Consider the following 8580-nt stretch of genomic DNA (forward strand, 5'->3'; position numbering starts at 1 on the left):
CCCACCCTTGCCACTGTGCAAGCCGGGCAAATCCAACGCGCAAACGCACCCTCCCCTCTCATCCCTTCCATGACTCAACCCCAAACTCGCTCACCCTCCCGACCGACCCTCGCGCTCCTCCAGCAGCCCTGCCCAGCAGCCTGCTCCGCGGCGCGGAGGACATCAACCCCCTGCCCAAGTACGTGGGCAACATCCTCTGCTGCTACGAATAACTTTTGTTCGTAACAACGCTCGTGTTATATTTGAAACAAATGAATGCGATACTCGTGACAGCAGACCAGATAATGAAAAGTACACATGTGTTGTACTGACAACGGAGGACGATGAAATGTGCAGAAGGGCACACGACAATCGTTGGAGGTGGTCACGCTGCACACTAACACACACTGCCACACACGCGGAGGTACACAACGTGACACTCGCGACGCGGCGCGTAACGTTACGCGAGGCAGCGGCGGCCGCGGCGTGCAGCGATCGGGACGGACGGCACCGGCTTACTGACTGACTCGCCTGAACTCACAACACGAACGGCCTGAACGAGCCGACGTCTGCCCACCGGCAGCGCGCCGGGCCGGGCCGGGCGAGGGAGTGGGAGAGAGAGGGGAGGAAGGAGGAGCTCCCATCAGCTGATCCTGTGGCAGCAGGGCGAGGGGCGGCAGGCAGCCAGGCAGTGCCCGGTGGAGGTGGAGAAGGAGGAGGAGGAGGAGGAGGAGGAGGGGGTTGTGCTTCAGAGGGTGGAAGCACCACACGAGCGCGTCAAGGGCGCGCATGCGAGAAGGGAGGGCACATCAAGGGAAAGGGGAAGGACTGGGGGAAAACGATGAAGATAAAGAGAACGGGATTCATTGACTGGCTGAGCGAATAATCAAATGGATTGATTGCTTGGCTCCCCGGTTGAGCAAGTCCCGTCCGCGGGCAGGGCGGGGCAGCCACGGCGGCCACGTGCCAGTCGTGGTGCAGCGGCACCAATCGAGCGGAACTCAACCGGACGGCGCGAGCCGCAAGTGACTGGCGGTGCCTCAATCGCGCGTTATGTATCATCGCTGCCCCGCCCCCCGCAGGAGCCCCTGGCAGCCGCAGCCGCACACGCGACGCGTGGTGCTGAGGGTGGAGGCTGCACCCTCCTCCTCCTTATCGCCGGCCAGGCCCTGCTACTCCTCCTGTTAGTGCTGCTACTTGGACTGCTCTAGGAAGGCACTTAGCCAACCCTCCTCCTCCTCCTCCACTTCGCCCGGTGCGGCACGCGAAGTGCGGTGCGGTGGCCAGGAGGCGAGCAGCAGTAACCATCTCCCATTACGCGCCGAGACTGCGCCGCCGCCGGGGGCGGGGCGGGGCGCGTCTGACCACAAGCAGCCTGCTGCTGCAGAGGGCCGGGGCGGGGCGGACCAGTCGATATGTTGTTGAACGGTCGGTGAGGCCTACCTCCTTTCCCCCAACCCACCTCTCCTAGAGGATAAGATCTTCAAATATATTTCTCTTTTTTTACGCCAGGCCTAGAGGATCGTCCCGGCCAGGACCGCTACTTATTGCCGCACCCGGGCAGCTCCCCCGTCCACCGCTAGGGCCGCGAGGCGAGGACTCGAGGCGACTAGAACTAGAAGGAGGTTAACGCTCAGCTCAGCCTGGCTGGCTGCGCCTGCTCCGCCGGCTCAGCTGCTTGGACACATGATGGACGCCGTGCAGATGTCACCGCCGCGCTGCTCCGCGCCGCCCGCCTCTCCTCGTCCTCGCGGGTCCATCCATACGGCCCCTCCTGAGGAACAGCTGGGCCCGGCCGGTGCCATCTGCAGCGCGTGTCCTGTTGGTTCGCATCCCGTCGGACCGGACAGGCCGCTGGACAGGGCGGCTGGCCGCTTGGACAGCGCCCAACCAGACGGACGGGTGGGCAGCACAAGCAAAGCCACCGGCTGATTGCCGACGGCCGATACGGACAGAGTACCCGGCGGGGACGGACCCGCCGCCGCGCGGCGCATCCGAACGATGCAACCCCGAATGTGCCACTTCCGGTCGAAGTGTGCAGCGCTGGCGGCGATACGGCGACTACTCGACCTTCCTTGTGCCCTTTCCTCCGCCCAAAGCCGATGCACCCATGCATGGCGGTGGACCCCGGGTACTCACATAGTCACACCGGCCGTTGTGAGGTGGTTCTCACCATGCTCCGTTGGGGTAAAGCCTCCCATAGTTCGAAGGTTATGACAATCACTCTCATATGTTTGAGGTACCCCCTGTCCACATATGTAGCGGCTAACTCTGGGAATCATGTGTACACACCAGCCCGAGAATCAGCGGGAATCAATGAGAATCACTACGGAAACCAACGGAAATCAATGAGAATCAATACGGGAATCAATGGGGATCTACGGGAATCATTGATTCCGGGAATCATGTGAACACTTGAATTCGGAGTTATTTCCCCCTCCCACATGTGTAATCATGTCACTCGGTTCCACCGCTGACGCGCCCAGCTCAGCGCAGAGGCCACAGCACAGACTGGCAACGCGCGTTCCGAATTTTTTCAGAGTGTTGTGCGAGGAGGTGTGTAACGTGGCGCGTCGTTTTGGTGCATCGACGTCGAGGACGTCGTAAAGTCCTCCTCCACCTCCTCCTCGCACCCCCGCCCCCTTGCCCCCGCTCTCTTTCGCAGCAGGAAGTTGAGACTGCCGTTGACGTTGGTCGCCAACTCGCTGCTGCTGCTGCTTGCTGTGGATCCGCGTGTGCAGTAGGAGGGTGGGGTGCGGCAGCGGTACGGACGGGGGGCTTCCTTCTCCTCTCTTTTATACGCACTCAGCCGGTTTCCGGCTATCCGGGAGGTGTGTCGTGGCGCTGAAATTTCAACTCGGCTGTTGATGTGCGCAAGTCGAGTTGTTCGTCGGAAGAGAGAGGAGAGGGCCCCCAGCTCGGTATGGTGCATTGCAGGACTGGAGCGCGACGGGGCTTGGTGCGGGGAGCGGCTCCGCCGCGGCGCCAAGTCAGGCAGTAAAGGCGCGAGCATTACCTTATTTTGGCCGCCCCCCTCGCCCCAGCCCCATCTCACTAGCCACGCGCCCGGCCGCGGCACCCGGCACCCGGCCCTCTCTCTCCTCACCGGGTAAACAAATTCCTGCCATCAGACGCACCAGCACCAGCAGCAGCAGCGTGGTGCAGATGGACGCCCCGCCGCCGTCGAGTTATGAACACGGACGCCTCACCCACCGTCCCGGGGGCGCCCCGACGCTCATTTGTCGCAGCACCTCTCTCTCTCTCTCTCTCTCTCTCCCCGCACCCTCTCGCTGCGTGTCGAATGGGTGGCCTGCCGGCCCGGCGCGCTTCAGGAGCGTGACGCCATACGAGAGGCAGCCGCCCGGCCGCGCACGTGTCGAATGGGAGGTCTACCCACCCGGCGGCGTGGTACGTTCAGAAATGTACATGCTCCAAAATTAAACCTTGAAAACTTCGTAAAACTAAATGTAAAAACTATCAAAAGAATTTTTCGTTTGAGTATTTTGGTAAAATATTTTTGAAAAATTGTGAATTTCCCCACATTAAACTTTAAATTTGGAGGTCTAAAAGGTACTCACTGTTGGCGGCGAGCCCGAGCCCCGTGCGGTTGTTGGCGCTGCTGGCCCGGCTCACGTCGCTGAGCGAGGACCTGGGGGTGGACGCCTGGCTGCAGGCCGCGCTGCGCTGGTCCGGGCTCAAGACGGGCGTCACGCAGGCGGACGAGGGCGACGGGCCTTCCAGGCGGTGGCGGCGGCTGCAGCGGGGAGAGAGACCATGTGAGACAACGAGACCAAGGAGACTATTTCGCTCTGTGCAGTCTCTCGAAATACAGGGTGGCACGTTTAAGTGGTTTAATCCGGCTGTTTGTTGCCATTGCCAATACTGTACCGCATGCAGTCATGCGGGCGTGTTTTATAGTCGCAAGAGCTCTTGCCCTATGGCCCTATGGCCGTAAGGCGCCGTGGTGAGCGACGATAGGCAAGCCCGCCCGCACGCGGTACAGTATTGGCAACAAAACGACCGGCGTAAACACACAACCCTGAACAATTGTACTATCGTGTTTTAACTCAGTATTAAGAGTGTGATGAGAAGAATAATGTTGCAACTGGTTGCAACTAATGATGCTAGAGAATGCGAGACGCACAATAATGGGCATTTTCTTTTCGTCTTGATTTTTTTTTTCAAATCAGTTTAAAAATGGTGATAGGAAGCGGTAGTCGGGGGACTGGCTACTGTTGCTGCAGCCCAGCCGCGCAGATAATTATTATTTCCACTTGAGATAAAGCAGGCGCCTATGAGCGGCGCGGACACGCCTCGTCTAGCGCCACTAAATCACGCGATCAGTGACCTCAACCAGCGCAAAAAGACAAAAGAAATACAAAACAGGAGCAGGCACAGAAAAAGCGAACCTACCTCTTGGGCTTTCGCTGGTCGGCGCTCCGCGGAGAGGACAAGGCCGACGCTTTCCTGGTGGCGTTGAGCGCCGTGATGCTGCTGCTCCTGGAGGCGCTCCTGGAGCCGCGCGCCGAGAGCGGGGCCGCCGGCTGCAGCGACACCCCCATGCTGGAGAGCACCTTGCCCTTCACGTCCTTGAGGCGCGCCAGCTTGCTGCTCTGCTCCTCCGCGTTGGACGCGATCTTCTGCATCACCGCCTCCCACTTCTTGGGCACGGGCTTGTGGGCCCGCTTGGGCGGCGCCGTGTTCTCCTGCTCGTCCGACGGCTTCACCGTCACCATCATGGCCTTCACCTTGGACGTCACGTTCCGGTTGGGCATCTTGTACTTTTTGATCTCTTTGATCGCACGGGGTTTCGGCGGCGACGACGCCACCGTCGCCGGTCCAGGTATATTCTGTTGCTGCTGCTGCTGTTGTTGTTGCTGCTGCTGTTGCTGCTGGTGGTGCTGTAGAGACTTGACCGTCACAAGCGACGTCATGGAGCCCGTGTCCTCCGCACCCCGGTCCTCCATGCTCTCGGCCTCGGCGACGGGCAGCATGTTCTTGAGCGTCTCGACCAGCTCCTGGTTGAGGCTGGCCAGCGTGCGGCCCTCCATGAAGTGCAGCGGCCCCTGCTGCGCGGGCTGCGAGGAGGGCCGCTCCAGGTCCGAGTAGATGCCGCTGGAGTCCATGTCCTCGCTGTGCTGCGGCTGCGGCCGGTGCGCGCCGCCCTGGCCGTTGCCGGCGCCGCCGTACAGCGTGCCGTCGATCACCTGCGCGAGGCGGTCGCCGCCGTGGCCCGCGATGCCCAGACGCTCCTCCTGCATGTCCGCGTCCGACTCGGTGAAGAAGTCCGAGTCCGTCATGGGGTCGACGGCGGTGCCCTTGATCTTGATGCCCGGGTGGCCCGGGTGGCCCGGGTGGCCGGGGTGAGGGTGGTGGTGGGCAGTGGGCGAGTGCCGGTCCGAGTCCGTCATGGCGTCGGCGCCCCTGCTGCCCGGCCGGCTCCACTCGCCGTCGCCCTGGTAGCCCGTGTCCAGGCTCGCGATGCTCGTGACGCTCGTGATGATGGAGTTGGGCGTCTTGCCGCCGCGGGCCGCGCGCGAGGGGGTGGCCTGGCCGGGCGTGCCCTGGCCCGGGGTGCCCTGGCCGGCGGGCTGCTGCTGTGCGTCCAGCGGCAGCTCCTCCACGGAGGGCGTGCGGTCCAGGCGCGCCAGCACGATGCCGCTCGTCTTGCTGGCCTCGCTCACGCAGTCCGACGTGGACATGCCACCGTCGCGCCGCGAGGACAGCAGGTAGTCCATCGCCACGTCGGCCTGCGAGGTGGGCGCGGCGTCCTGGGCCATCATGTCGTCCGGCAGCGCGTCGACGTCCATGCCCACGGTGCAGCGCAGGGCCGAGTCCACCATCTCCACCACCTGGTGCACGTCCACGTGCTCCTCCACCTCCATGCGCTCGTCCTCGTGCGTCTGGACGCCGCCGTGCTGGTCCAGCGCCGCGGCGGCCGCCTCCTCCTCGGGACTAGAGCCGTCGCAGACGGTGAAGCCGTCCGCCATCTGGTCGGGCGTGAGGATGCCGAGACTCTCGTCCAGGTCGAACGAGTTCTGCTTCTCCATGAGGTGCAGGAAGTGCGGCGGCTGCTGTGCGACTCCGTGGTGGCCGAAGTAGTGTCCAGGGCTGAGGTCCTCGCACAGACCAGCCGACGTTGGCGTGGACGCCATGCTCGAGAAGGCCTCCTGAGCAAAAGAAATACAGCACATTAGGCCTGGAGTCCTGGAAGTTGAAGCTGACGGCAGCTGCTCAACCCACCTTGTTGAGGTCGAAGTGCTGCTGTCGTTGCGGCTGTGGCTGGCCGTCGTGCCCCACCAGGAGGTCGATGTCGAGGATGCTGTGCGGGCCCGAGTCCACCTGGTCCAGCGCGGCCTGCGCGGGGCTGACGGGCACGCTGCTGCCGCCGTCGCTGCCCCCTCTGCTGCAGCCTCCGTCGTAGAGGCGCACGAGGTGCAGCGGGGCGAGCAGGCCGTGCAGCGGCGCGCACCGGAAGTAGGACACGCCCCGCACCGTGCCGTCGTGCTTGCCGTCGGGCTCGTCCAGCTCCACGCCGCAGAAGTCGCCCGACGCGAGCGCGATGGGCCCGAAGTACCTCAGCGTGCCCAGCTTCTCGCCCGCGATCTGCAGACAAGGCGAGCACTGCATTATTGTAGCAACGCGCGACGCTCACGGCCCGACCGGGCTCAGACATACGGACAAGACAATCAACCGAGTGGAAATCTATCAATTTTTCACGGAAAAATCCACAAGCGTGCGCACACTGAGGCGGAGGAGGCCGCGGAACGTAATCGTTCCGCAGCAATCCCGAGCAGCAGGATGTGCCGAGGAGCAGGAGGAGGTTCGTGCGGAGGAAACATCGACCCAACTCCCGGATCAGTGGCCGGGCCGGCGGGCGGCGGCGCTATCCGGCGCTAAAGCACGGCCAGCCCGCCGCCGGCCAGCCTGCCCACAGATCGGGAACTGAAATAACAACATTCTCGTATAGAAAGGCAACAAATGGATATCGCTTTTGGTTTCTTTGCTCCCCCGCCAACAGGTCAGGCGGGCGCAGGCGTGACTGCACGCTCTGATAAGCCCGTCGACACAAAGGGGAGTCAATGTGTCTGCGAGACGCGCGCGCACGCTTCCTCCGTCACCGTCGAGTTGCATATGCACACGTCCCGCCGTCATAAAAAGCACGGCATGTCCATCCTCCTCAACCCTCTGCCACCACCGCCACGGTCAGCCGAAGGTGACATCTGCTCGCCGCGGCGATACCCCGCGCGGGACGCGCCGAGTATCATCGCTTCGCCACTCATCGGCAGAGAAGTGGAAAGCACTCGAGCAGTACGTTACCTGGACTCTGCAGCCGACGTGTCTCGCCTCGATGCAGTCCGAGCTCCACACGTTCGCGGCCGCGGCGGCCACGGCCGCAACCACGGCCTCCGGCACCGCCCCGTGCTGCTGGGCCGCAACAGCTCGGTCCGAGGCCGGCGACGACTCCCTGGTGGTCGAGTCGATGACGGGCCTGGGCGCGGCCTCGGACACCACGGGCTTGGGGAAGCTGGTGGGCCGCGTGGGGCGTGAAGGCCGCGCGGAAGATGCTGCAGGCAGTAAACACACGTTTGGTTATTCCGCTCCACGAGATACGGCAGTAAAGTGCATCCGCTATAGAGGCAATTCGTTAAGGTCAGCAGAAAAAACACACTGAAGATTTAAAATTATTCACAACTCAAAAAAATTTGTGAATAAATTGTAAACGTTATTCTTGAACGACTTTTTGAAACATTGTATCGGAAGTGGATGATCTGCTCCACCCCCAGCTCGGTAGTGATATTGTGACTAAACAGCATGCGCATGTGCGGGCGGGTTGCCTATACTTGCTCGGACCGTAGCCGTAAGGCGCCGGCAGAGACGATAGGCTAACCTGACACCTGACCACGCACAGGTGCTAGCGGTGGAGTCAGTCGGTGGGGCAAATCAGTCATCAGGTATGGTACAAAATATTGAAGTAAAATGATTGTCTTCGAGAACTTATCAATTACTTAATTTTTTACGGGATTGGAGAGTCCAATATTTTTTTACCTGCAGCCATGCCCCTGGTGCTGGAGGCGCTGGCGGACTTGGTCAGCTTGTTGACGCGGCCCTGGCCGATGAGGCTCTGGCGCACGGCGGGCATGGCGCTGCCGGGGGCGGCGCCGCCACCATGCTCCGGGCCAGGGTCCGGAGTGACCCCTCTGCTCCGGATCTCGCGCCGCGTCGCCGTCGGCGACCCCGGCGCCGAACCCTTCAGCGACGACGAGGACGACGTCGTCGGCGACCCCGGTACGGAGCCGCGGGCGCGGGGCAGGCGCGACTCCAGCGACGTCGTCAGCCCGCCGTTGGGCCGCCGCGGGCCCGAGAACAGCGTCGGTATCCGACTCTCTCCCGGCGTCTGCGAAACAGAAAAACGCACTCGATGAGCCGGACTGCACGACGGTGTAAGTACAATGCGACTGTCACAGCCGAACGCCGGCCGCCAACTCGTCATCCGTTCGACAATAATCGTCGCGGGGGCCCCGGTGTTGTGCGCCGCGCCGCACTTGTTCACAGTCCCGCGCAAGCTTCCGGCTCGCGGCCCGCCCCGCCCCGCCGGTA

At 62.6% G+C, this 8580-nt stretch overlaps 1 protein-coding gene across 4 annotated transcripts in view; it reads right to left on the reverse strand.

Annotated features, from left to right (window-relative positions):
- The window catches only part of LOC113208479 (uncharacterized), a 113288-nt gene that overhangs the window by 94273 nt on the left and 10435 nt on the right, over nucleotides 1-8580 (reverse strand). For all 4 annotated transcript variants that reach the window (XM_052274410.1, XM_052274396.1, XM_052274405.1 and 1 more), the window contains 5 exons: nucleotides 8029-8377; nucleotides 7300-7547; nucleotides 6223-6585; nucleotides 4393-6149; nucleotides 3558-3733 (listed from right to left, as the gene is read on the reverse strand). In XM_052274410.1, the coding sequence (XP_052130370.1) occupies nucleotides 3558-3733; nucleotides 4393-6149; nucleotides 6223-6585; nucleotides 7300-7547; nucleotides 8029-8377 (2893 nt within the window). The remainder of the gene's footprint in view (nucleotides 1-3557; nucleotides 3734-4392; nucleotides 6150-6222; nucleotides 6586-7299; nucleotides 7548-8028; nucleotides 8378-8580) is intronic.

This window comes from Frankliniella occidentalis, unplaced genomic scaffold, assembly GCF_000697945.3.
Source record: "Frankliniella occidentalis isolate FOCC.00 unplaced genomic scaffold, Focc_3.1 Scaffold8, whole genome shotgun sequence".
NCBI classification, from domain to species: domain Eukaryota; kingdom Metazoa; phylum Arthropoda; class Insecta; order Thysanoptera; family Thripidae; genus Frankliniella; species Frankliniella occidentalis.